The 27,986-nt window shown below is 41.1% G+C and overlaps 2 protein-coding genes across 11 annotated transcripts in view; both read left to right on the top strand.

Annotated features, from left to right (window-relative positions):
- The first annotated feature begins 13 nt into the window (after positions 1 to 13).
- Positions 14 to 23,237, top strand: POGLUT1 (protein O-glucosyltransferase 1). Of its 2 annotated transcripts, XR_009502934.1 has the most exons (12): positions 14 to 150; positions 912 to 1,002; positions 2,110 to 2,253; positions 7,495 to 7,630; positions 9,861 to 9,982; positions 14,475 to 14,534; positions 15,967 to 16,066; positions 17,771 to 17,829; positions 18,890 to 19,057; positions 19,798 to 19,854; positions 20,305 to 20,530; positions 22,936 to 23,237. XR_009502934.1 is itself a non-coding variant. In XM_059921062.1 (11 exons), the coding sequence occupies exons 1-11, from the start codon at positions 72 to 74 to the stop codon at positions 20,459 to 20,461; spliced, it is 1,173 nt and encodes a 390-aa protein (XP_059777045.1). In that variant the 5' UTR covers positions 14 to 71; the 3' UTR covers positions 20,462 to 20,884. The 2 variants fall into 2 exon arrangements, 1 of the variants encoding a protein (XP_059777045.1); XM_059921062.1 differs by lacking the exon at positions 22,936 to 23,237 and having other exon boundaries at positions 20,305 to 20,884.
- A 3,039-nt stretch (positions 23,238 to 26,276) lies between these two features.
- TIMMDC1 (translocase of inner mitochondrial membrane domain containing 1) overlaps positions 26,277 to 27,986 on the top strand; it is a 56,338-nt gene continuing 54,628 nt past the window's right edge. For all 9 annotated transcript variants that reach the window (XR_009502930.1, XR_009502931.1, XR_009502933.1 and 6 more), the window contains exon 1: positions 26,277 to 26,691. Coding sequence is in view for 5 of the 9 variants with exons in the window: in XM_059921054.1 (XP_059777037.1) it covers positions 26,498 to 26,691 (194 nt within the window). In the remaining 4 variants the exon portion in view is untranslated. The remainder of the gene's footprint in view (positions 26,692 to 27,986) is intronic.

Genomic DNA, 27,986 nt, shown 5'->3' with positions numbered 1-27,986 from the left:
CCATCTTTGTGCGGGGCTGCGCTTCCGCCCGCTCGCGCTGCGGCCGGGACTCGGCAGTGGGTGGGCTGGCGATGGAGCGGTGGTTTCGCTCTCAGCTTCGGTTGTGGCTGCTGTTGCTACTCCTGCCCCCGGGCCGCCAGAAGGAGTCAGGTGGGCTCCGGACAGGGCCGAGCCCACCGCTGGGGCTCGGGTCTGGCCCGGTCCCGAGGCGCTCTCCCGCGCCCCTCGCTCCCTGTTGCGACCGGCGCCACGCTTGTGCTGTGGTCGCTGCGGGGCAGAGCTGGGCAGGGGGCACGGGGGCATCTCGGAGCGGAGAGTGCGTTTAGGTGTCTGGCGGTGCTTCTCCTGCCCAGGACCCTGGAGAGTAACCCATCCTCCGGAATTGAGTGATAGAGGGGAGGGGAGGGCCATGCCCCTGTTTACCCACAGAGGGTATGGCCCACGCTCGGCTACCCTGCGCCTCCCTAACACACTGGGGGATAATTCGTGTGTGTGTGTGTGTGTTTGTGTGTGTGTGTGTGTGTGTGTGTGTAGTGTTCTTAGTCCATTGCCAGAAGAGATGAAGGGAAGGTTAATAATGCCTGGGGCTTTTAATCGATCCTCTTTGTGGGGCTCAGTTTGATTAGTAAAAGTTGGGAATCCGTGTCACCAGTTTATCCATAACCTTCTGAGTGTCAAGCGTGGAATTTTTCCCATTTCTTGGATACCTGGCAGCCCGAGTAAAGGGGCAGACTTGATCTGAGTGCAGGAGAACTGTAGAATGAATCCTTCCTGGAGGTTCATTTCCACCAGTGGGAGGAGAAGAGGGTGTCTAAAAGTTTTGACCTTCTGTTGGTTCTGCCTGCCTGCTGCTAGTGAATAAGAGTGCTCAGGGATATTTTGTTAACCTTCATTTACTTCACTTTTTGAAGGTTCAAAATGGAAAGTATTTATTGACCAAATTAACAGGGCTTTGGAGATTTATGAACCATGTTCAAGTCAAAACTGCAGCTGCTACCATGGGTGAGTTCTTTTCTTTGACGTGTCTTTAAGAATTTAGATCTTGTCAGGAGGAAATTCCCTAAAATCCCCAAGAGACCTTGGTTGCAGTGGTCAGAGAGCCAAGCATGTTTTGAGAGCAGACAGGGTCCTTGAGGTGGTTTTCTTATTTCTGGGGGATAAAAATACCCTGGGAGAGGAGAGGCCCAGGTGCCTGTTAGCTCCTTGTGGGAATTAGTACATGTACTTGTCTTCTTTCTCCCCTGGACTGAAAGCTTCTTGAGGTCAAGACCTATGTCTTATATTCACTGTCATATTCCTGGTGCTGGCTCTCAGTAAGTACTCAATAAATACTGTTGAAGGAATGAACATACATTTAAATGAATCGAATCATAAGTTTCTTGTTGGTTATCTTTAATGTATGCAAATTAGGGCTGGAGTGTGTTATGGTAGAAAGATTACTTTGAAATCAGCCTTGGGTTCTAGTCCCAGATCCAAGACACTTCACTTCTCTAGGTTTCAGATTCCTCATCAGCTAAATAACAGGGTCCTTTAACTCCTCATTATGTTATGCTGTGATTCCTCAAAAAATTCACCTGATGTGTGTGATACTTAACTGAAAACTTGCTATGTACTGAACTTGAAAGGGGATTCAAAATAGTGTAATTTCTGGTTACTCCTGTCAGTCATACATACTGCTAGAGTATGCAGGGTGGTAGGGGCCAAACAGACTAGAACATGGGACTCAAACAGTGTCAGGCTGTAAGGCGTAAACCATATCTTCTGTGGGATTCAGAGAAGGGGAGGTCAGTGGGACTGCGGTGACTGGGAGAACGTGGGTGTGGCATGAGTAGTGAAGGAGGAATATGCATCAGGCCAAGGAGGGGCAATCCAGATGGAGGGAGGTAGAAGAGATATTGACTTGCTTTTTCCTTTTTGTGGCTTTGTCGTTGTTGATATTTTAGATCACCTAAGGTGCTTCCAGGAAAGAGGTTGCTCATTCCTGCCCTCTATTCTTTCCCATAGCTTAGTGTGTTCTCTAATACTAAGCCTAGACCCACAGATAGGAAGTAGGTGGAATGGTATGATTCTCTTGTTCTGCCTTCCTTGATGATTCCCATTCTTTCCCAGTGTCATAGAAGAGGATCTGACCCCTTTCCGAGGAGGTATCTCCAGGAAGATGATGGCGGAGGTAGTCAGACGGAAGCTAGGGACCCACTATCAGGTCATTAACAACAGATTATACCGAGAAAATGACTGCATGTTCCCCTCAAGGTAAGAGCTGTGAGGTACATATATCTTCTGATCTTATTGCATAAGGGCTTACTTGATACTACTCTTACAGAGAGTCCAATGAAAGGGACTTACAGGTAAACCCTTCCTCACATTTCAGAAGGACTACAAAATAGTGACAAACTCTTCTGCTTGCCTGGGAATTTTTCTTGCCAACCTCTCTTCTCCCATCTCCTATATCAAAGCCTGTCTCCTCTCTCTTTGTAAGGCTGGGGCACATCACTGATTGTGCTGGCTGTGACTCTGCCCTTTCTCCTTCCCCAGTTATAGTAGCTTCAGGACACAGGCTGATGAGACCCAGCATGAGTGAGCTGGGCTGAAGGAGGAGGAGAAGCGTTGACTGATTGTCTGTCAGGGGCCAACTACTATTCTAGATACCAAGTATTCAAAGGAAGGTGGTGGAAAAGCAAGAGAAATAACTGGTGCTGCAGATTACGCAGGCTCCACTGGCCAGGACTTTAGATGTGAGAGCTGAAGTTACATATCAGTGGGCTGAGGGCTGGCGGGGAGGAGGGAGGGTCACAGACTAAGCCTGCAAGTTGGCTTTAGGCAGCATTATGTACAACAAGTGATAAACCTTCCTCTTAGGAGTCTTTTTTTTTTTTCCGGCCATGCCGCTCGGCTGACCAGGGATCAAACCCGGGGCCTCGGCAGTGAGAGCACAGAGTCCTAACCACTGGTCCACCAGGGAATTCCCAGGAGTCTTTAAAAAAAAAAAACCACGCAAAACCTCTACTCTTTATAAAATTACAAAGTACAAAACCCAGAAGGCAGGATATTCCCTTACTAAGATCTTTTTTCTAAATGATGTTATGTCATTACAAGTAAAATAAATGAGCAGTATTGTAAAAAACATGCATCCATTTGGTCATAAGGATTTATATTATTTGTTCATAATAACAACTTTATTATAAATTAGTATATTTTCACTGTAATGTAAAATATGTAAAAACAATAACAACAACAAAAAATTAAGATCATTTAATATCCCACAGTCTGAGGTAATCACAATTTTGGTTATCAAGTGTCAGGGGCAAATAAGGTGGTAGTGGGGAAAATCACTGAGGTATTTTAAATAGAGATTTGTTTCATTACTTGGAACAATAATAGAGACTTTAACTACAAATTATGAGCATAGAGGAATTTGTAATTTCTACAAATGAGAAAGAAAATATGAATATAGACATTGTTGGGCTTTGAAAGCTTTTCCAATGTTTAATAGTTAGCTGAACAATCTCCAGATCAAATTAAGTAGTACTCTCAAAGTTTCTGAAAGGCACATGGCTGTTATTCCAGACCCCAGAGCTTTTCGGTCAGAATCATGAGCTCTTAGAAATATTAAGAGAGCACAGGGCCTTTCACTGACAATGAAAGGTCCTAATGTGTTGAAAGTTCCCTATTCCAACTATTAATACATATACAACTAAGGAAAATAGAGTTAAACAAAAGAGAAATAAAATGAAATATTCAGAACCAGTGTCCTTAATGAAATGGACACAGTTGTGTAATATCTCAGACTCTCATCTGGCCAAAAGTAGTATCTTTCTAGGTCTAGATACTTTTACTTCACCCAGTTTGAGAAATATCTATGACAGTTAAAGTATTCAGTTCTGAACAAAAGAAAATGTAAACTCAGCATTTCAAGGATGAGCTGAGAGATTTTGCTGAGGAACTGGAGCACCATCTAATTAACACTGGAGGGAGTTCCCTGGTGGCCTAGTGGTTAGGATTCTGGGCTTTCACTGCCAAGGCCTGGGTTCAATTCCTGGTCGGAGAACTGAGATCCCTCAAGCCATGTGGCGTGGCAAAAAAAAAAAAAACCGGAAATAAACAAACAAAAAAAAAAACCACTGGAGTCACATCATTTCAAAGGTAGAGAATAATGGTATTATTTAAATAATAGCTTTAGTGAAGTATGGTTGACATAAACTGCACATATTTAAAGTGTACAATTTGATAAGTATATATATATAACCAAAATAACATATCTCTCACTACCAAAAGTTGCCTTGTGCCTCTTTGCAATCCCTCTCTCCCCCTTTCCCCGCCATGCCTTCCTCCCACCCCTGTCCTCAAGCATCCACTGATCTACTTTCTCTCATTATAGATTATTTCCTAGAGTTTTATATAAATAGAATTGTACAGTATGTGAGAGAATGCTATTTTAAAAGCTGAGTGGGAAAGAAAATAAATGTTTCAGCTGTTACATGTAAATGTACTGCAGTAATACATTTTTTTAAAAACTTTTTAACGAGGAATTTTTTTCAGTATCAAAGGAGTGTTACATGGATAAACAACAAGGTCCTACTGTATAGCACAGGGAACTATATTCAATATCCTGTGATAAACCATAATGGAAAAGAATATTAAAACAGTTTATATATGTGTGTAACTGAGTCACTTTGCTGCTGCACAGTAGAGATTGGCACAGCATTGTAAATCAACTATACTTCAGTAAAAAAAATTAATATTGGGTCTTTGGATATATGAATAGGGTGTATCTTTCCATTTACTTACATCTTTAATTACTCTCTCCATTGTTTCATAGATTTTAGTATGTAGGTCTTGAATGTCTCTTGTCAAAATAATCACAGGGTATTACATATTTTTGATGTTATTGTAAATAGTACTTTATTAATTTCATTTTCTATGTGACCATTGTTAGTATATAAAATATGCTACATTTCTAAATTCATTTACTAGTTGTAATAGGTTTTGGCTAGATTACTTAAAATTTTCTACATAGATGATCATGGATCTACAAATAAAGTCAGTTTAAAATTTTCTCTTCCCATTATATATCTTTAATATTCTTGCTTTATTGCATTTGCTCATATTTCCAGTAAAGTGTTCAAAAGAAAAGAAAAAAAAGGAGTGTTACATGCACATGGTAAAATATTTGGATAACTCAAAAGTATGTACAATGAAAAGGAAGTTTCTCTACCACCTTACACCCCCCTCCACCAGACCACTAGTCCCTGAGTCCTCCTCTCAAGAGACAACTACAATTACCAGTTTCTTTTACATCCTGCCAGAAATAATCTCTGCATATACAGTTATCTAGATTCATCAACAAACTAGAACATGCTATATCTTCTGTTCTGCAACTTTCTTTTCCTTTCCATGTAACAGTAGATTTTGAAATTGTTCCATAGGAGTACATGGAGAACTCTTCTTAGCTGCATAAAAACCCATTGTATGGATTTCTTTATTGAGTCGTCTGTCAATGGACACTTAAATTTTTCCCCACCACTCCCCTTTAATTTTTTTTTTTTTTTTTTTTTTTTGACTGTGTTGGGTCTTCTTCGTTGCTGTGCACGGGCTTTCACTAGTTGCAGTGAGCGGGGGCTACTCTTCATTGCGGTGCGTGGGCTTCTCACTGCGGTGGCTTCTCTTGTTGCGGAGCACAGGCTCTAGGTGTGCGGGCTTCAGTAGTTGCAGCACACAGGCTCAGTGGTTGCGACACGCGGGCCCTAGAGCACGTGGGCTTCAGTAGTTGTGGTGCTTGGCCTCAGTAGTTGGGGTGCGCAGGCTCAGTAGTTGTGGCTCGCAGGCTCTAGAGCTCAGGCTCAGTAGTCATGGTGCATGGGCTTAGTTACTCCACGGCATGTGGGATCTTCCCGGACCAGGACTCGAACCAGTGTCCCGTGCATTGGCAGGTGGATTCTTAACTGCTGCACCACCAGGGAGGTCCTCCCCTTTAATTTTTGACTAATGTAAACAATGATGCTGTAAACATCCTTGAACTTAGACCTTTGAACACTCATGTGAATATATCTTCAGGCTAAACTCCTAAAAGTGAAATTAATTGGCCAATTAATGTGTTTTTAAAATCTTGATAAATAGAAGCAAATTGTCCTCCAAAGAGGTTGTGCCTGTTTACACTTTCACCAGCCTTGTATCATGTGCTCAGAATAGACCTCACACTCTCACTATGTATTATCAGACTCTTTGATCTTTGACAATCTGATTGATGAAAACTGGCATCTAGCTTCACTAGATTTTTTCTTTTGTCATGGTGATACTTAATTTTTTTATTGAAATATACTTGACATATAACATTGTATAAATTTAAGATGTATAACATGTTAATCTGATACATTTATTTTCATATGATTGCTATTGTAGTGATAATTAGCACCTCTATCATGTTACATAATTATTCTCTTTTATAGTAGTGGGAATGATTAGGTTCTAGTCTCTTAGCAAGTTTGGTCATTATAATACCATTTTGTTGTCTACAGTCAGTACACTGTGTGTTAGATCTCTAGGGCTTATTTACTGCTCATTGCAAGTTTGTACCCTTAAACAACATCTGTCCTTTCCCCCCATTCCTCAGCCTCTGTTAAGCACTTTCTCTGTTTTTATAAGTTTGGCTTTGGGGGCATTTCCTTATAGTAGTACAGTTGACCATCTTTTCTTATGTTTATGAACTATTGATATTTTTTGTAGTTATCACCCTGTGTATAAATCAATATTTTAAATCACTCATTTTCATGCTGCCATAAAATTTTGGTCAGGCCTTGGAATGTTGCCCCCCAGTATAGTGCTGGTCAGGACCTCAAAGAATGGGGCAGAAAAGTTAGCTGTCAGTGTATACTCACTTTTTTTCCAGAAATCCTCTGAGAATTCCCAGGAAGTCTATTCTGAAAGCAATATTACAGTCTTTGTGATTATATACATGGCACCCTTTCTGGCTTGCAAAACTGATTTTGATAGTGTTCTGTATTCAGGTTGAAGGTAGTGAAAGGTTTCCTATCCTTCCTCATAAACTATGAGGCTTAGTTACAGTGGAAGTAAAAATAATGTCTTTGTGAGATGCAAAGCCCAAGGGACACAATTAGAAAATCAGCTTTTCCAGTTCCTATCAAAATTTGTATCTTGCTTACTAATTAAACGATTCCATGTAGGAGAAATAAAGAAATGCTGGGAATGAAAAGAGGAGAGGAAATGGTAGGAGTAGCAATAACACTCCCTTGAAACTTAGGATGATCTAGTTAGAAAATTTTATTAAGTATTGTAAGCTGGAGCAGCTTAGCCGGGAAAGATAACTGGCACCATATGGAAGAGTGGAGTAGTCCCTTCAGGAGCATTGCTCTCAGGACACTTTGCAGGAGGCTGATGATCTGAACACTGGCTTGTCTTGCTTTGAAAGTGTAAGCAGGACCCTGCCTTGTCCGAGAGCAGGCACTGCTCTGGTGAAGTTGTATTTCTGGTTGACAGGTGCAGTGGTGTTGAACACTTTATTTTGGAAGTTATTGGGCGCCTCCCTGACATGGAGATGGTGATCAATGTACGAGATTATCCTCAGGTTCCTAAATGGATGGAGCCTGCCATTCCAGTCTTCTCCTTCAGTAAGGTAAGTATAGGAAGAGCCATATGAGGGGATGGAGGGTGGTCCTCTAGCATATAAGCAGGAGATGGCTGTCTGTGGCAGAGTCTGATGGGTGATGGTGAGGATGAGGCCTGAGGTCCAAAAGTGGGTCTGTGTCCCTGTTAGCTTCACAGTCATTGAACGATAAGACTGAGCAGATGGGGTTGAGGACCCACAAGTGATGTGAGTAAGGTTGCTTGTGTCTATAGGGCTAGGGATGGAGGGTAGGGAATGAGAGAGGCCTGAGGAACCTCTAGGACATTGGAGGTGGGATTCAGAGATCCTACAGAGCGTGGGAGAGAGTGGCCCAAGAAAACTCATGGGCTTGGAGTTAGGGAAAACCTGCATTCAAAAAAAATATTTGTTGAGCTTCTACAATGTATGTATCAACCACAGTATTAGGTATCGTCTGTCCGGCCACTGTATCCCAGGGTCCCAGCCTGGCTAACAGTGAGACTGAAGGTGCTAGATAACTTCACACAGTTTGCACCCAACCAATGCAGTGAGGGGGTATGCCTGCAATACCCGAGAGGGATATGTGAGGGGGTGATCTTTGGGTCTAGTTATGGAGAGATAGGAGTACTAGGACACACTTGTGGGCTTGGAGAACTTGGGACAGTGAATATCTTAGTGCTCAGGTTCTTGTACATGATGTATTAGCAGGAATGGGCCTTCATTCCCTAGAGACTAAATATGAAAGCATTTGGGGGCAGGGATGGGGGCAGGCTAGAAAAGAGTGGATGGGAGATTCTATGGGAGAAGAGTGGGTTTAGGAAAACCCTCTGAACTTTGAGAAAATAACTCCATTTCTGATTTGGTGTCTCCAAAGCAGAGGAACTTTTTATCCCCACTTTTTCTTTATCACAGTTTACTTTCTCTCTAGACTTGTTTATTTCCTGTGTTGCAAGTGGGCTGAGGCCACATTTGTGTTGCATTTCCCATGGTTTAGCCTCATTTCTCAAAAGTGCTTGGTCCCGTTATTTCTCATGAAGCCCTCTCAGAAGAACAGATAGAGGCTCCCATGTAAGTCAGTAAGGACTTTGTGTTTATTACTTATCTGTTTTTTCTGTGGATAATAAGTATGACCATCAGTATACTAACTTTCCTTTCATCTTTAATTCCCTCCCTTTTTTTTTTTGAACCAGTGACTCTTAGTTTGCAAGGGAGGGATTTTAGTCTGTCAGCTTTATAATAAATGTGCAGTTTCTTTTGAGCAGCTGTTATGCCTGAGGTGCTTGATAAATCACATACCATTTTTTAAATATTTGAAAGAAGGCAAATAGCATATTGCATATGTAGTGCCAATGGAAGAAACAGTAGAATTAGAGGCTTATCAGTGACCAGAATTTTAAGAGAAGTAACCATGTAAAGGGAACAAATGGTTTCAAACTTTTTCAAAAGATGTGGGATAACACCCCTCCCCCCCATTCTGCTCATCACTACTTTTGACCCGGATCAAAAAAGAAAAATAACCAAAAAATAACTCAGAATTTATTGACCAACCAATGTGAGCTCAGCAGTGCCACAGTAATAGGTAATACTAACACTTATTGAGTATTCACTTTGTGTCAGACACTGTTCTAAGTTTTTTACATGTACTAACTCATTTAATATTCAAAACAAGCCTATTAGATAGATAATATTATTGATATTATTATTTATCCAGTTATAAAGGTAAGGAAACTGAAGCATAGAAAGATTAAGTAACTTGCCTAGAGTTGGAAAGAGGTGGAGTCAGATGATCTTTCTCAAGAGCCCACACTCTCAACCATTGCACTATATTTCCTAATTCTTGCTCCTAAAAGACCTATCTAGGAAATAACTAAGAACTGGTAAGACAGTATACACTCCAAGTGTAGTATCAGTTAAAAGATGAGACAGCTATGTGATCATTCAGAATTGGGTATATTATTTCCTTAAACTAAAAACTCCAACAGTGTATGTCCTCTAGAAAAACAGAACTTTGGGGAACTGGAAAAGTTGACCTTTAGTGTGATTTCGTATTCTGGGATTCAGTCAGCCCATGAATTTTAACCCATGGTCACTTTTGCCTTTTAGCATCTAGAGTCTAGACTTCGCAGACTAGGGAAAATATATCTTTCACAATATAACACTGGGGCAAGGCCTTTTCCAGATCCCGTGGCATGAATGCAGTTTGCTGCTTCTTCTATTGCTCTGAGACTGACTTAGAATAACCTCTCTGTTTCTGTTGAAGACATCAGAGTACCATGATATCATGTATCCTGCTTGGACATTTTGGGAAGGAGGACCCGCTGTTTGGCCAATATATCCTACTGGTCTTGGACGGTGGGACCTCTTCAGAGAAGACCTGGTAAAGTAGGTCCTTTAGAGAGGTTTTATTTATCCCTCTTTGTGGGTCGTCTTGAAGTAAACAGTAAAGTATAAAAAATTAATTTTGTTTAAAAGGACTAACTTTTAAGCGAAAAATAAAAGACAAAAAACTATAGCATAAGCAATTTTGTATGAGTATAAAAATATTTATGTATCCATAGAAAAAGAGCAAAAGAACCTACCCTAAAGTGTCAGCAATGCTTCTGTGGGAGGGATTCTAGAAGCCTCTTCTTCTTTAAAGTTTTCTGTACTGTTAAGGTTCTCTAAATAAGAGTGAGTTACTTTGATAAGTAGGAAAAAATGAATGACCATACTGTGGGGAAGGATAGAAAATTACTTGGAAACACATAAATGTACTTTATAATTAAGAGCTAAGTCCTTCAGGCAGGGATGGTGTGGGCATAAATGTCCCATAGGTATCTCAAGTACAAGCTTATTCCAAATACTCTCTGATTCACAATTGAAACCTGCCTTGGCCTGTTGACTGTATCCTGCCATTATTTCAGAATTTAGATTGTCCAGGTCATCAAGCTGTAGGTGTTTCTTACCTAGCTACATTTTACATGAATGATTCTAACAACATTCGTACCTAATGAGCAAAATTCTAGAAACACAGCCTTTCTAGGTATTCTCTCAGATGTAGGGAAAGCAATAGTTTAATTCAACTTCATTTTCACAAATATCTATCACCTATACTAAGTGTGGCTGGAGATTTAAATGAGATGAAGAGAAAGTCCCTTCTCTGGAGAAGCATATAAGGCCACAGTCCTCAGTGGCAGCTAGAGCCACTGGGTAAAGAAACAAGTGTATTATTCAGTAGGTATAATTAGGAAGTTATTTTTTAAGATAACTTGGTCTCATACTTCATAGAACGGGACCTGGAAATTGTTCTTGTCCAACTCCTTATTTCAGGGAGGAGGGAATTCAGGCTCAGAGAGGTTAAGTGACTTGGTCAAGGAACCAATTTAGGCCTGAAGTCTAGGTTTCCAAGTGCGTTATTCTCTCCACTTGACTAGTTAATATTTCCTATGTTCTCCAGACATTGAGACCATCATTTCTTACTTAGCATTTCATTTTGAACATAATTTTGAGAGAGGGAAAAGTAAAAATGTCTTTAACATTTTTTTCTCCAAGTTATTCCTGACTTTAGTTTTCTAATCCTTTTTTTGTTTTTTCAGGTTCTTGCAAATACCCTTTTCACACTCTTCTGTCTTTTTGTAGCTCTTTTCCCACCTGCTGTACATCTACTTTGTTTTTAAAATCATTGTAAAAACAATTTTTTTCTGAATATGAAACCTTTACACGCTCATAAAAATTTATAAATGTGTCCAACCTAGGCAACTTTTTCCCCGCTTATTGGTGTCTTAGAAATCTTTCCATGTCAGTACATATAAAATGACCTCATTATTTTAAACAGTTGCATGGTATTCCATCGGATAGTAATTTAATTTATTGTGTCCTTTGATGGATATGTAGGCTGCATGTGTAATATATACATAATTTCTTGTTTTCTGGACTATTTGAGAATATGCTGCATACCTTATGACCCTGTACCCCTTAATACTTTTGTGCATATTTCCTAAGAGCAAGAGTGTTCTCTTTTATAACCACATTGCAATTGTCAATTACAGAAAACAATATTAATTTAATACTTAGTTGTCCCAATAATGTCCCATAAGGCACATTCCCCCTCCAGTACAGGAACCAATCCAGCATCATGTGTTGTATTTAGTCCTCACGTCTCTTTAATCCTTAATCTGCAGTAGCTCTTCAGTCTGTCTTTGTCTTTCGTGATTCTGACATTTTGAAGAATACAGGCCACTGAACATTTTTGATACAGTGACCCTGAACATTTTTAATAGAATGTTCTTCAGGTTGGTTTTGTCTATTTCCTCCTGATTAGATTCAGTTTATGCATTGCTGGCTCAGATACTTACATAAGTGATTTTGTGTGCATCCACCTCTCATTAGAGATGTTAATTTTGATCACCTGGTCAAGGTGTTCTATCAGGTTCCTCTACTGTGTAGTTACCGCCCTTGTAAACTAATAAGGAATTTTTAGGGAGATAGCATATGTTTTAAAATCTAATCTTAAGTGAATTTGTTTTCCTTTTGATACCTTCCCCTTTTATTCTTCAATTGAATCTATTCATGATTATAGAATTGCAATTTTATTTTTTAGAGCCCTCCATTCAGAATCTCTAGCCCCATGATTTCATTTCTCACCTTGAAACTTTAGTAATCTGCTTGCTTATCTGCACTGATGTCTGCCTGGCATTTTCCTATTTTTATAAACTTTTGGGAGTTTATCCCCATTGACTTACTTTTCACTCTGTGGAAGAATTCAGTGTCCCTGTGGATTTAAAGAATTCACTCTATGGTCAGCGGAGGGGTGGGGTTATAAAAGAGGGCTGGGGCAGCACCAAGCTGTGGTGGCCACTGTTAGTGCCTGCCGGGAGACAAAGGTCCTAACATGGGTCATTTGAGGGGTGGGTAGGTGGGTAGGAAGAATGAGGGAGAGAAAAAACAGAGATGATACTCGGTTCAAGTCTGTGTATGCGGCTTTCCCCAGGGACCAAGGAAATTTATACTCAAAATTTCAGTATAAATTGATACATTTTTTGTTGGGTAGTTTGGCAGTATATATGAAAATGTAAAATGTGTGTATCCTTTGACCCAGCAATTTTACTTCAAGAATTTATCCTAAGAAGATAATTAGACAAGCATGCAAAGATGTGAGTACAAGGATATTCACTTCAGTGTTGTTTCTTAAAGAAAAAAGTTTAAAACTACCTGAAAGCCCACTAATAAGGAATGAAGTGAATTACGACATGGTTATAAAATGGAATACTGTGCATGAATGGAAAGTAAAGGTAGCATAGGACTTAAAAACAGGGACTCTGGGTTCAAACCCTGGCTCTTATTAGCTGTGTGACTCTGGACAAATTGCTTAACCTCTCAAGGGCCTCAACTATAAAGTAGGGTTAATGAAACCCACCTTGTAAGCTCATGAGAATGAGTTTATATATTTATATAGCACTTAGAACACTGCCTGGAACATGGTAAGTGCTATATAGGTGTTGGCTCTTATTATTATCTATAATATGTCCTAATAAGAATGTTAGCTAGCAGCATGCATGGTATGATCTCTGTTATATAGAGCAAGGTTTTTCAGTCTTGGTACTCTTGATGTTTGGGGCTAGATCATTCTTTGTTGTAGGGGGCTGTCCTGTGCATTGTAGGTTGTTTAGCAGTATCCCTGGCCTTTGCTCACTGACGCCAGTAGCAATCCCCTAGTAGTGACAATCAAAAAATATCTTTATATATGGCCAAATATCCCCTTGGGTAGAGGGGCAAAATCACCCCCAACTGAGAACCACTGATGTGGAGAGATGATTGGAAGGAAGTTCTTCACTGAAACGTTAAATTGTTAAAAGTAGCTATCTGTGGGTGGGGAGATTCCAGATGAATTTTTTTTACTATTAGAATTTTATATAATGAGTATATACTATTTTTTCATTAAAAATAAAAAAAACAGAAAAAATCGTAAAACAAAAAACCCCATTGCTATAGTGTTTATATTTTGGTGGGAGGGAATATGAGACAGAGAAATAGTTGGACTGGAGAATCAGGTAAAGATGATCCAGCAAGAAAGGATAGAAGATAAGCCAGGAAAATAGGGAGCCGTCGTCTCACCTGAGAGAAAATGGGTAATTGGACACTATTTGAATCTGAAAAGTATCTCTGCCTGAAAAGTTTATGTCCTAAGTCTCCCCATTACAGCAAGTAGCTCACCAATCCCTCATTAACTCCAGTTCAGTCCAAGCCCCTCCTTTTTCAGAGGAAGCCGCTACACAAACTTCTGTGAAGGGTTCCTACAAAGTAAGTTAAGAATGACGCATCTGTGGATTAGCAGTTTCCGCAAGGAAGGCTGGCTGTGGTAATGGGCACTGAGACCTGAGTTTCAGGGACTTTGTCTTTATGGAGCACTAAGTACAGTTTTGGGGATACCAGGTGCTTTGCAAAATCAGACTAAATCTGATGATAACTCCTATGCATCTAAAACATGAAGTCAGGAAGTGATTTGTTTCCTTGCCCTTAATTCAATTTCTGATATTTTCTGCAGTTGTCTTTGCCTGTTAATTTTATCAATAGACTCTAATTGAAGTGGGGAAGAAATCCTCATTGTACTGAATTAAATAGCCCTAAACATGTCACTTAGTTTGGGGAACTTTTCTTTCAATGTTGTTAACTTATTTACCAAACCGTATATTTGCAGATATTGCTTGCTAGCATCTCCATAGGAATGAAGTAATAACAAAAGGGAACATAATGTTATTTCGAGCTTTTCCTTTTGAGTAGCCTGGATCAGACTGATTTAAAAATGTAAAGATCTCAACTAATCTTCAGAAGTGGTTCAAAGACATCCTTATATAGTTAAGGAAGAAACATAGAAACTAATGAAATCTATTTTTAGGTCAGCAGCACAGTGGCCATGGAAAAAGAAAAATTCCACAGCATATTTCCGAGGATCAAGGTGATTATACTTTCTGACGTTTTACAAAAATATCCTTCCAGTTAATGTGCAAAATATAAGTAATTTTGAGGGTGTGAGGAACCCTAGTTTAAAGAGAAAGCTAAGATAACTAAGAAATAAACATAGAATCACAGAATTTTAGACTAGAGAAGAACTCAAATTATTTGCCCAAATCACTCTAAGTTGAACTGAAATCCAAAGAAGTAAAGTTCATCTGTCCAGTCATTCAACAGACATTTACAAAGTGCCACGAGTGTGATGGGCTTTGACTATATATAATGCTGAACAAAACAGTGAGTTGTCCTCTTGCCTGAGAGATTACAGTTTCCTAGGAATAGCTTATGATCATGCCCACAGTCACTCTGCCACTTAATGGCAGAGCGGGAACCATCACCAGCTCTTCTGACTGCCTTTTTCATCAGACCATGTGGTTGCCAAATAGTGGTGGAAGCGCAGACTGAGACTGGTGAAAATGGAGAGGGAAGCAGGGAAGGAAGGGAGGAAGAGGGAAAGAGAAAAGGTTGGGGAAGGACCCTGTCCATGTTGTTCAGCTCCATATCCCCGGTGCTAAGAACAGTACCCACCACACAGATGCAGAATGAGTATCTGTTGGACAGATGAATACAAAAGAGAATGTGAAGGGAGAGAGTTTTGCAGTTTTCTCAGAGCATCCTTGTCCGAGGTCACAGCCTCTCTTCACTCGCAGTGGACTTCGGCCCAACAACAACTGCTTACGCTTCCTTATCAACCTCTCTGGTTCTCAGATCTTCAGATCACAGATTCTTAACTTGGGACCTATGTGTGGACTTCAGGGGTTTTAGGGATTCCTTGAAATTATATGGGGATATGTGCATTTTTCTAGAGAGGGGGTCCACAGTTCTCATCAGATTCTCAGGGGGTCCATGACCCCTCAAATGTCAAGACCATCTGCTACTAGGACCATAACTAGGACTTTTTCTACATGCAGTTTACAGGTGTTTGAGCCCTTCAGTTTTCTTTTTAATTTAAATATTATACTGGATTTTACAGAGCACACCCCACAAAGGTCACGTAGCTATTTTGGTGAGTGGTGATTACCTAGTCACACAGCTATGAGTACCAGTGATTAGAGGTTACATGAATCTTCTAAAGGGGAAATAATTCCCTGGGATGTGGCTATAGTGCCCAGAACAACATAATCCTAAAGACTAGAATGCAAGCAAAGAAGGGCCAAATACTCCCCTTCCCTGAAGGGTAAAGTGGAGAACAGCCCAGGACCTCCTAGTTGCTGTAGGATCTAGTATCCCCCTCCTCTTCTATTAAAGTAACCAATGAATTGTCCATCTGTGTGTATAGTGTTTTCATTGGTTCCGATTACTGCTTACCTTTCAGAGATTGGGAACAGTATTATGGTGTAGGACACATAGTTTTATGTCATGTGTTTCTTTTATAGGACAAGTCCAGAACGAGATCCTCTCATTCTTCTATCTCGGAAAAGTCCAAAACTTGTTGATGCAGAATACACCAAAAACCAGGCCTGGAAATCTATGAAAGTAATCACCCATCATCTGACTAGAACTACAGCAGTGAACATTCTCACTCAAAGAACATTGCCACCTGGGTAGAATTTCAGATTAGGTTTCCTCTCAGTGGTGGAATGAATATAGAGAAAGTTCCATGGACTAAAATTAGCATATATGGAAATTATTCTTTTTCAAACTCACATTGCTTTTCTGGCCCATATTATGACTTGTATTTTATACAATTTTGAAGGTTTAAACAGAGGTCACAAACTTTTTACGTTAAGGACCAGATGGTAAATGTTTTAGGCTTTGCAGATTCTAGAGTCTGGGTTGTAGTTACTCAGCTCTGCCATTGCAGTGTGAAAACAGCCGTAGACAATATGTAAACGAATGAGCATGGCTGTGTTCCAACGAAACTTTATTTATGGCACTGAAATTTGAATTTCATGTAATTTTCCTGTGTCATAAAATATTCTCTTTTGGATTTTTTTCTAACCATTTGCAAGGTAAAAATAATCTTAGTTTATGGGTTGTGTACAAAAATAAGCAGTGGGCTGGATCTGGCCTGTGGGCTGTATGTTTGCCAACCCCTGGTTTAAACCAGTGGTTCTCAACCCTGACTATACAATCCAACCAGAGAACTTAAAAATGAATAGAATGAATCAGAATCTCTGGAAATGGCATATAGGCATCTTCATTTGTTTAAAACTCCCCAAGTGATTCTAAGGTGAAAGCAATGACTGGCTTCTTTGGTTTGAAGTCTATCTCTATCCTCTTAACTCTTTCTTGCCTTATTCAAAGAACTTTAAGCCCTAAATGTCCTCATCTGAAATTTCCATATACCATATGAGGATGATATGAGAAAAATGTTTAAAATTCTTGTCAGAAAAACTAAGTAAAAACTAAGAAATACTAAGTAAAGCTGCATGTATTTATTATGTGACTGCTTAATTCAAACAGGAGCAAATGCAGTATAAGAAACTTTGTTAAAAAATAAAAATATGAAAAATGTAGCCATTCAGCCCAGCATCTACTATGGGAGGCTGCAAAAGCAAACAAGACTTGTTCCCCTCATCAAGTTTACCCTCTGCTAAGGTGGCTGGAATACAGATGGGGGTCTCAAACTCCGATACCCCCAGGGGCTGCAGTGGTGAGCAGAAGAGAGTGCTGAAGTTCCGGTCATTGCTGCCCAGGGGAATAGGAGCTCGCTTTACCAAATCTTCCTTTTTTTTCCCCAAGAAAAGTTGGAAATCTGGGTTTTTGTTAAGAAATATCCTACCACCTATAAATGTTGGCAGTGGTTAGAATATTTATTTTTAAGTACTTTGTGAGCTCAACAAAATTTGTGTGTGGGCTACACCGCTAAGCCCATCAGCCACCATTTGTAACCTCCTGTGCAGTATGATTTACACAGAGTGAAATGTACTGCAGGCCATGACCTCTGAGTTCAGGGGATTCACATGGTTCCACGGGAGCTTAAACTCTAAAATCAGACAGAACCAGGTTGAAACCCGAGCTCTTCTACTTAGGGCCATGCGACCCTGAGCAAGCCTCCCAACTTTTCAAAGCCTTGGCTGCTTCATCTATAAAGTGGGATAATCATGCCTCCTGAGTCTGTTTATTATAAGACTTAAATGAGGTCATGTTGATGAAATGTTTAGCAATGCTTACTGCACAGTGGTCTTCAATAAATGCTCCTACTCCTAGTATTAATAACTTCCTTTTCACTGAAAGGATACCTTGGGAAAGCCAGCTGCTAAGGATGTCCATCTTGTGGATCACTGCAAATACAAGTAAGACTTCCAGAACTCCTGACTCTCCTAGTTTCCCTATTGCTTTTGGAATAGCTTCACTTTGGGTGAGAGTTTTAATACTAGGGTCCAGCCGGGGTTTGTGAAAGTCACATTAATTCACTTAGCTATTATTTTCTCAGAGTCTGCTGTGCACAAGGCTCTGAACTAGGTTCTGTGGGAACTGTGGAGACATGAAATGTGGTCCCTGCTTCCAAAGAGCTTGCGTGCTTATAATCAAAGGGATGGGATTCCTTCTCTCCACACCCCGCCCAGCCAAGAGCTGAAGTTAGATCAAGTATTTATTAGGTTATTAAAAACAATTTACGGTCCAACATGAATAAAGCATATGTAACTAATGTATTATATTTAAATGCCAGGACTAAGGATTATATGCACCGGTAAAACCAGGTCAGGAGGAGGGCAGTGGGGGGATTCAGAGAGATGAATGCTGATTATACTGCACAGTGGGAACTGTAGGGTAGAAGCAGCTCTGGTTGGAGACAGGGGTACATGCATGAGAAATGCTGAAAAGAAAGTTCTTTTCTAAGTTAGCTTTTTTCCAGGGGGCATTTCGTTGAAGACTGATTAGGTATGCCTGGTGTCTTCTCCAGATTTCATAAGAGGGAATAGGGAACAGGGCATGCCTTTGACCAGGTAGGGTACCCTATGGGAAAAACAAGGCTTTGGGAGGCCATGATGAGTTCCAGACTTTAGGCCTAGAAAAACTTGTAGCAAAGGGTGAGGTACTGTTTCCATCTGAGCCTTGTATCCGCTGTACCCAGCACCCAGCTGCTGGCCCTATCTGTCTCTCCCTGGAGAAAGTATCCCTCTTTTCCCCCTCACCCTGATATTCCCAGGAACAACCTCTAACCCCTGGAACAACAAGGAGTTTATAGAAACTTCACAGGGACATGCTGATGTGTCCTTGAAGACTGAAAATGGAAAAAGAAAGGAGAGGGGGTAATAAAACGAAAGAAGGGGAAGAAGGAGTAAGAAAAAAAGGTCATATTTGTGCAAGTAGGCATATAGTTTCAAGTATATTTTGCTCTTTCTTTTCCAGGTATCTGTTTAATTTTCGGGGTGTAGCTGCAAGTTTCCGGTTAAAACACCTCTTTCTTTGTGGTTCACTTGTTTTCCATGTCGGTGACGAGTGGCTGGAATTCTTCTATCCACAGCTGAAGCCGTGGGTTCACTATATCCCAGTCAAAACAGATCTCTCCGACGTTCAGTAAGCAGCTCTCCCCCAAGCAGAGTTTCCGATGACTCCCGCAATCTGCCTCTAAGTCCCCAGCCATTTAAGACATTTACTCCTGATGACTTTTTCCATTGAAAGCTTTTTTTTTTTTCTTATTTGGTTCTCAAAGATAGTATTGCATTATTATCCAAGTAGGCTGAGTGGGATTTAATTTTTTAAAGTTCTCTAATGCTGATTCAAAATGTAACATTCAGACAGTATGCAGTGAAAAAGCTCTAATCTCTCAAAGACTAGAGATATGGGTATTCAGTTGTGTTATATTGTCAAAAGGACTTTCAGATACAGCATGAAAATTGCCCTCAGTGAAACTGAGGCAAATTTCCTCTCATGATGGGAGGGGCTAGGATGAGGAATGGAGAAGGGCCAGAAATGTAAGCTCAGTGCCCTCTTCTGGGGGCCAGAGCAAGAAACAGGAGGGGAATTTTTTTCTTTACTATTGATTTTTGATGTGTATCATTGAACATTTCTCTATTTTTCCAAATATGTTCCGGAACTACAAGAGATTGTCCTTCGCCTATGTGTGAGATATTTGTCGCTGCTGTTGTTGTTGTTATTTTGTTCCTGTGAGGACCTGATATCTTTGCTTTAAAAAAGACATAATTCACCATCCACATATCTAGAGATTAACGATAGACCTCAATCTATGATCTCTCTGACTTAGTACTAATGAGCTTGGTCTGTATTTCAGAGCCTAATAATTCTTTCCATTTTAGGGAGCTGTTGCAGTTTGTAAAAGCAAATGATGATGTAGCTCAAGAAATTGCTGAAAGGTAAGTTCTGTTCAGTTTTCTTTTTCCACTTTACTTTATCATCCCCATTTTGCCTGAGCTAATGTCATAAGAATGCTGTTACCATGGTGATACCTGAATTTCAACCTCATTATACAGAGATGATCAGAATCAAAGCTGTCTTGGGGGAAAACACACATTCACATATGTCCCAAGCCCATCCTTTGTAGAGTTAGACTGAAATCTTTGAAGTCATTCAAGTACTGTTTCTGAGGATAGGCTGTTTACATATTTGTTTTTAAGAAAAAAAAAATCATGTCTAATTCCAAATGCGTGGGTGTGGATATGATGGCTATAGAGTTGGTTCTGAAGATCAGAGTTAATTTATATAAAGTACTCTGAACAGTGCTTGGCACAGGTAAACACTCAAATGTAAGCTACTAGTATTATTCAATGGTGTGCTTTAAATATTCTTGTTAATCTTGTCTCTAGGGGAAGCCAGTTTATTCTGAACCACTTGCAGATGGATGACATCACCTGTTACTGGGAGAACCTGTTGACTGAATACTCTAAATTCCTGTCCTATAATGTAACAAGAAGGAAAGGCTATGATCAGATTATTCCCAAAATTTTGAAAACTGAACTCTAGTAGTCATCATCGAGCCATAGTCCTCTCTATGGCAGCAGATCTCAGACATCCTGTGGTGAGAAGCTCACTGTGAGTGTGACACCTATACCTTGGATACTATTACCAAGCCAAATATCTGGTTTTCCTTATCATGCTGCACCAAGAGCAACTTTCGAGAAAGATCCAAAATGTGTTTAATATAGATATGAAGCAGCTCAACGCTTTGGCTGAATTAGGACCAGAAATCATGAGATGTGGGTTTTGAACCCGATTCCGCCTTTCATTTTCTTAGGACCAATCACAGCTTGTGCCTCAGATCATCCACATGTGTATGTCCCTCACTTTGGAACCGACTGTGCCCACGTGGTAATGCCCTTTGTCTCATTGTTTGGAGTAGAAAGTCAATCATTTGGAACTAGTACAACCCATCACCACAGCTCTGCAGTTATTCTACACTTGATTTCTGTCGCTATGTTTTAATGTAGAAAGCCCTTTAGGGTTTGTGAAAAATACTTGGGGATTATTTCCTAAAAGGTCTAAGGAAGCAGTAGTGTGCCATGCCATGATGTAGGAGCTCTCTTCTGTAAAAGCCTAAACTCTTTGGTACTCAGGAGATTTCTAAAAAGCCACGTAGAAGGGGGCCAATTGCATGAGCAATTTTTGCAATTGGATTTCAAGTTCCCTTTTTGTAACTTCACACCCTTCTTTATGCTCTCTTTCCAAAAAAAGAGATAAAAACCTCTTAATAAATTTAGGAAATGGTCCTTACTTTTTAGAGGAATTGTGCATAAACCAGCATCTCTTCCTCATTCTTCACACGCCCTTAATGTTTTTCCTCCTTGAGTTGGCAGTAGTCCATGCTTGCAGGGATCTCAAGGAGTCTTCATGTGTGAAATGGTGTTAAGTTGGGAGTTTAGAGCATTCAACTTTAGCACTTACTTATATAGGAGATGTTTGTTATAGTGCACATCCATGTTGGAGTGCTTCCTTTTCCCTTTTTGAAAAAGACACTTGGATAGTAGTTTAATCTCTCAGGCTGTTCTCCCTAACATAGTTGAAAATGAATAAAAAATTTTAGATTAAAACCCATATAGTCCATCCCTGGTGGCACAGTGGTTAAGAATCCGCCTGCTGGGGCTTCCCTGGTGGCACAGTGATTAAGAATCTGCCTGCTAATGCGGGGGACACGGGTTTGAGCCCTGGTCTGGGAAGATCCCACATGCCGCGGAGCAGCTGGGCCCGTGAGCCACAATTACTGAGCCTGCGCGTTTGGAGCCTGTGCTCCGCAACAAGAGAGGCCACGATAGTGAGAGGCCCACGCACCACGATGAAGAGTGGCCCCCGCTTGCCACAACTAGAGAAAGCCCTCGCACAGAAACGAAGACCCAACACAGCCATAAATAAAATAAATAAATAAATTAAATTAAATTTAAAAAAATCCGCCTGCCAATGCAGGGGACACAGGTTCAAGCCCTGGTCCAGGAAGATCCCACATGCTGCGGAGTAACTAAGCCCGTGCGCCACAACTGCTGAGCCCACGCTCTAGAGCCCGTGAGCCACAGCTACTGAGCCCGTGTGCCACAGCTACTGAAGCCCGCGCACCTAGAGCCTGTGCTCCGCAACAAGAGAAGCCACCACAATGAGAAGCCTGTGCACCGCAATGAAGAGTAGCCCCTGCTCGCCACAATAGAGGAAGCCCGTGCGCAGCAATGAAGACCCAATGCAGCCAAAAAAAATCAATAAAATAAATTTATAAAACAAAAAGAAACAAACAAAAAAACCCATATAGTCCGATGACACAGAACCATCCTTGTCCCTTAGGCCCAAACTTTCCACAGAGAAATCAACTCTTCCTTTGCCTTTTAAGAACTGTTTGGTATTAACTGGTTTCAAAATTAGTAAATGTGAGATTCAGTTATATAAAATCAGGAACTTTATTCCACTTGTGAAACGTGTTTGGCCTTTTAAACTCCTTTCACAAAATCGTAAGCCTACGGACCTTCTTAGAGGACCTTCTGGTAAGATCATTGCATAGAATAAGGCAGGTGTTTAAAGTTGTATTTTTTTTGAGTATTAAAAACTCATGAGGACTGTGTCCTTAGGTGCTATAAGTCTGGCGATAAGCAGTCCAGATTTCTGAGTTGTACTGTGGTTTTGCCTTATCAATAGGAGGCCCTGGTAGACATTATTCTGTTTTAATTTTCTTCTCACTAAACTAGGAGCAAAATTTTCTGTCCTTTGGATTAGGAGCTGAAGGTGCATTTCCCTGGGAGTGTTTCCTACTTTGCTTCAAGATTCAGCTCAAGCATCATCTTCTTTCAGAATCCTTGTTTTCATTCCTCTAGGCAGTTAGAGGCTATCATAATACTTTGCTCATGCCTGTATTATATGGTATCACATTGCACTGTAGTTATTTGACTGTTTCTCCTACTGTTCTGTGAGCTTCTTCATGGGTGGGAATCATTTTTTACTTACCTGATTTCTCCATTATCCAGCCCAGTGTCTCACACAGCACGATGCACAGAAGAATGTTGGAAGGATGGATGGATGGATGGATGGATGGATGGATGGGGACAGCAGGCTTAACTAAATCCTATTTACAGACTGCCCAGCTGTTGACTTCAAGGGGGACTGGACAAGACTGTAAGAATTGGATCAATGCAAATTCTCACCTGCCCTTTGAAGAGTTAATAAGAACATCTTTGTATTTAAGTACAGCAAATGTTATTCAGATTTTACAGTTATTTGTTTACCTCTGTGTAGATGGTATGAAGATGGTGTGTAATGATATGTAAAATGTATGGTTTTGAAAATAATTTTTATCTCCATAACTTTTGAAGTTGTTGTTTGTTGTTAATACTATCTGGGTCTCAAACTTACCCTTTCTTCCTCAGAGAGCTAGAAGCCACACTTTTCTTCAAGGAAAGAAAATAATTGAATTTATTTGAGTGAAGTAGGATACTTGGATAACACAAGTAATGATTTTCCTTTATTTGGGGAGTATCATCTGTGTGATGTTGTCAATGTGCCACCTTATTCTGCTGTTACATCAGGTTTTGCTAACAGAAAAGAAAAGAAACCACCTCTAGCTGGTTTAAGCAAAAGAACTTTTTAGAAGGATATGAGGGCATCTCCGAGTAGTTGGAAGGGTAGAAAGCAGAGCAGTTTCAGGAGTATCAACAAGGGTTTGGATAGTTTCTGGAGTGCCGCTGTGTGCAGTTCCAGAGACTGCCAGGCTCTGTCTCTCAGCCCAAAATTCCCAAGAGAAAAAAATTTAATGGGCTCCTTTGGGTCCGTTCTGAAGAGGATAGTTCCCTACCCTTTACCCCTGCACTGACTATGAACAAGAGCACACACAGATACATTAAAAAACCATCTTCTAAAAAAAAAAAAAAAAAAAAAAAAAACCATCTTCTCATGCATCTAAAGATGCCTTCACTTAACGTAATCCTACTGCATCCCAAGGTAAGATGTTGTGGGTGAAGCAGAGGGGTACAATTACAAATCACTCATTTAATATTTATCAGATACTTCTTGAGCATTTACTGTGCACAAGCAGTGGGAGGTAAGAAAATGTTTACAACAGGCTCCCTAGCATGAAGGAGCTCTCTAGGTGAGATGATAAAGTAAAAATAATATGAGAGGCTTCATAGGCAGAAGGTGATTAAGGTGATATGAGGCCTTAATCATAAGGCCAATTATAAAGACAATGTGGATTTGAAGTTTAGAGGGAGAAGAAATTTCTATCTGGTGCAGATGGAAACTTACTGGAGGTAAAACTGAGTTACACTGAGGGATGGTTAAATGAAGTGGTCCTTGGAGTTCTCAGAATTCATTCTCTTTACCTGTGGTAACAGTTTATGTCATATATAATATAATAAAATGTAATATATGTAGCAAGGGCAGTACCTGGTGAACCTAGCAGGGAAAGGGAACCTTCTGCCGCCTGGGAGAAAATTCATGATAGGGGGAGAAGCTACTGGGTTCTATGAGCAGAAATCAGCAAAAGGTCTGAGGGTAGAATAGTGGTGGTTCCAGGCACACTGTGCTGACTGCACTGAAATTTTCCCTTGATGCCTCTACTGTGGTGGCAAACGCACATCCTGAGGAGGAGTGAGCTAAATGTGAAAGGGTGGTCTGAGTGCACCACGTGACACCTTTTGGCTTAGTGTTGCTCTGAGACCCTTCAAAAAGGCAGACCACAGAGCAGGGAGAGTATTTTCATAGTGGTAAAGGAAGGTAAGCCCCAGGGGGCTTGGAGCAGCAGGAGAGTGGGAGGTTGACAGAGCAGTCGTCTGAGGAGCTGAGATGGAATAGCAGCCAAAGTGTGAGCGGGGCCTAGGGTCTGCGGACTTCTTGAGCGACCAGATGGCAAGGGAACCTTACAAATGAGGCTTAGTTACCCAAATGAGAAGCCAGCTACGGAGTTAGCAAAATGTGCCCGTTAACATAACCTCATCTGTATCTGTAAGGTAGTGGGGGGACATTTGAGTTGTATATAAATGATTTCAGTAATAACTGCCCAACACTCCCACCCTCCAATTCAAAGTTCTCCTCATCGCAGAATGATTCTGGGGTCATCTTAAGCATTTAGATTTTCCACATGTAGACTAGACAGACTGGACAGCCATTTCCTTGGGCTTTCAGGCCTTGGGACTTTATCCTGGTGCCCACCTCCGCCTGTATGGGGTAGGCAGCAACCTGGAGCCAGAGCCAGGAGTCAGGGGATCTGAATTCTTTATTGGACAACCTATGTGCCAGCCATGATAGGTACTGGAAATAGATGAATATAAACGGTCTCTGACCTCAAAGTTAGTCTACTGAGACACATAGCAAATAAGAAATCATGATGCAATATAGTAAATGTTACGTTGCGAACTGAATCTAATCCTGTCTCCCAGACACCAGAGAGATCTTCCTGGCGCCGTGACTGACTCAGCTAGTCACTCTTATCAGTCACTTCCTGGGCCTTATCTATAGAATTCCAGCTATCAAATTCCAGAACTCTATTTACTGTATCCTACTAAAGAGTGTAACGATTTCTAATTACACCTAGAAAGGAATCAAGGATGGGTAGGGATTGGCAAAGAGAACATGTGACTATATTTGGTTGCTAGCAAAGATTAAGTGAATTACACAAACCAGTTTGAGAATATTTTAAATGCGTGCATTTTAATAAAACCTATACTTTGAAGCACATGTTAGTGGAGACTGAGTGACGGGAAATTATTGCTGGACTATCAAGCAAACGCCTGGTAGAAATTCCAGAAATTGTCCTGCCTTTCGAGAAACAGTAGGCATACGAACTAAGGGGAGTAAAACCCATCTTGTGAAGCCCAGGGCCTATTTCTTTAAAAAGTGTTCTGGAAATCTCGGGGAAACTGGCACCAAGACCCCTCTTCAATGCCTCGGTCCTTTCCGAAAACCAGAATGGACCCCACCCAGCCCGGGAGTCCGTGACAGGGTTAGCTGGGCTTGTATTTGCGCAAATTTGCCTTCCCCTTTCCGTACTCCACTTGTAGTGAACACTGCACTTTCTTCACCTACATGGGGTTTCTGCCGTTTTAAATACGCTAACCTACTTTACCTTCCAAACACGTCTCACCGCCTGCAAACTGCCCAACACCCCCGTTTTCTTGGCGCAGGAAGGCCAGGCAGAGGACGCCGGAGGCGGGGCCACAGGGCGCTGAGCGTGTCTACTCGCCGCCACCTCACTTCCGGCGGACCGGCCCGGCACCGCAGAGGTCCGTCCCGCCTCCAACCGGAAGTGTGTTCGGCTCCGGCTCCGCCCTTGCTCCTCTTTTGGCTTTTGCCCTCGTTGGGGCGGGACTTCCTGTCTCGTGTGTCGAAGGTCCTCCAAAGTGAGGCCCGGCACTGAAGGCAAGTCTGTCAAGCGGTGTGGCGGCGGTTACGGCCGCGAATTAGCTCAGGCCTAGTGTACGGGTACTCGTCCACTCCTTCTTGCAGTTATCCTCTTTCTTCTCCCACGGCGCCTCCGGGAGGCCTTGGCTCCCTGAGCGCCCAAGCGAGTGTCTGTCGGCAGGTTCGCAGAGGGCCATGGAGGTGCGGCCGCCGGCGCCCCGGAGCTTCCTCTGCAGGGCGCTGAGTCCTTTCCCTCGGGTCTTTGCTGCCGAAGCTGTGGCCGCCGATCCCAAGGCTCTTGTGGAAGACCAGAAGCTGCCTTCCCACGTCCCAGAACCCCAATACCCGGAATCCGGATGGGACCGCCTCCGAGAGCTGTTTGTCAAAGAGTAAAAGTGCCTACTGTCTGTGGGGAGGGGCTGCGAAGGAGGTGACCTGCTGCCTGGGTCATCTAGGGCGAAGGACCCCAGGGTGGTGGGATTTATTTTTACGGGACTTAGGGTTCTAATATTTGTATTCCAAGTTTGTATCCTAACATTGCCATTTGGTAGTTCTGTTGATTGACAGACCGGTTTTCAGGTGGTAAGGGTGAGACTAACTGAAAGTCAGAGCTTTTAGGAGTTTTAGGGACTATAGTTTTAGCGTAATCCCCCGATTTTACAGATTAGAAGAATTGAACCAAGCTACTTAGTGATCCTAGAACCAACGTCTGCAGGACGCCACTCCAGTATTCTTTTTCATGTTTCACTTGATCCCAAATTTTCATGAACAGCAGCCCTCCTCCTCGCCATAAAAGTGGAGGTTGGAGAGATAACAGAGAGTTGTAAAATTTTTATTCTGCCAATAAGGAATATATAAAAAATAGTAACAACTGTTATCTCATCAGTTTATAAAAGAAAAGATATTAGCTGGATTCACAAATAAGGATGTTTCACAATAAAGAATAAATAAGCCTTTGAACTAACTTTAATGGAAACCTCAGGATAATTAGTTAATTTCATCATTTTTAAAAAAATTCATCACTTACTGGTGAAAAGTTAGTCCTCTCATGAAGTACTTTACCATATACTACACTGTGTTATCAAGTGGATAAATTAACATTTAAGTTTTATTATGTTGCTGAGGTAGGGCAGGGGAGCTGGTGGAATTGTATTTAATTACTTTATTTAGTTTCATCATCTCATTTTAAAGATACCGAGGCCGCCCTTCTCATTGGTCGTTCCAAAATTTGAGATACCTGTGAACGATCCTGTGTAGTACACAACAGGAAAGGGTTGTTTTGATCAGCTTTATAAACAACAGAATGATGAGCTGAAAGAGATTTGGAAGATAATTTAGTGTGACTTTCATTCTCCCTTCCATGTCATGGGTGAGGAAACCTAGGTTCAGAGCGGTTGTGTTCTGGCTGCAGGTCACTTAGCAGTGGATGACAGAACCAGAACCACAACCCCATTGCTGTTACTTATAGGCCAGGTCCTGTGCCTTGTTTGTTCACCGTTCATTAGCTCTTAGGGCCAATCATGTAACTTCTTAGAGCGTCTATCGATAAAATGAAGAAAAATATCACCTATGTCATGGAATTTTTCAGAGGATGAGAAAGAGGAAAGCATATGCATTTCCTGGCTTGTTAAATCTTAAGCTCTTTTACATTTACTCTTTTCTGAGTTCTACCAGTTTTTATGTA

The sequence above is a fragment of the Balaenoptera ricei genome, chromosome 4 (assembly GCF_028023285.1).
Source record: "Balaenoptera ricei isolate mBalRic1 chromosome 4, mBalRic1.hap2, whole genome shotgun sequence".
Taxonomy (NCBI): domain Eukaryota; kingdom Metazoa; phylum Chordata; class Mammalia; order Artiodactyla; family Balaenopteridae; genus Balaenoptera; species Balaenoptera ricei.
Note: the sequence above shows the minus strand (reverse complement) of the source record. Positions and strands in the feature narration are given on the sequence as shown.

What these genes read in the sequence shown, in the direction of transcription:
- POGLUT1 (XM_059921062.1), top strand. Translation starts at nt 72, where the DNA reads ATGGAGCGGTGGTTTCGCTCTCAGCTTCGGTTGTGGCTGCTGTTGCTA. An exon ending in GGGCCGCCAGAAGGAGTCAG is followed by an intron (nt 151 to 911) that starts GTGGGCTCCGGA and finishes CACTTTTTGAAG; the next exon opens with GTTCAAAATGGAAAGTATTT. An exon ending in GACTGCATGTTCCCCTCAAG is followed by an intron (nt 2,254 to 7,494) that starts GTAAGAGCTGTG and finishes TCTGGTTGACAG; the next exon opens with GTGCAGTGGTGTTGAACACT.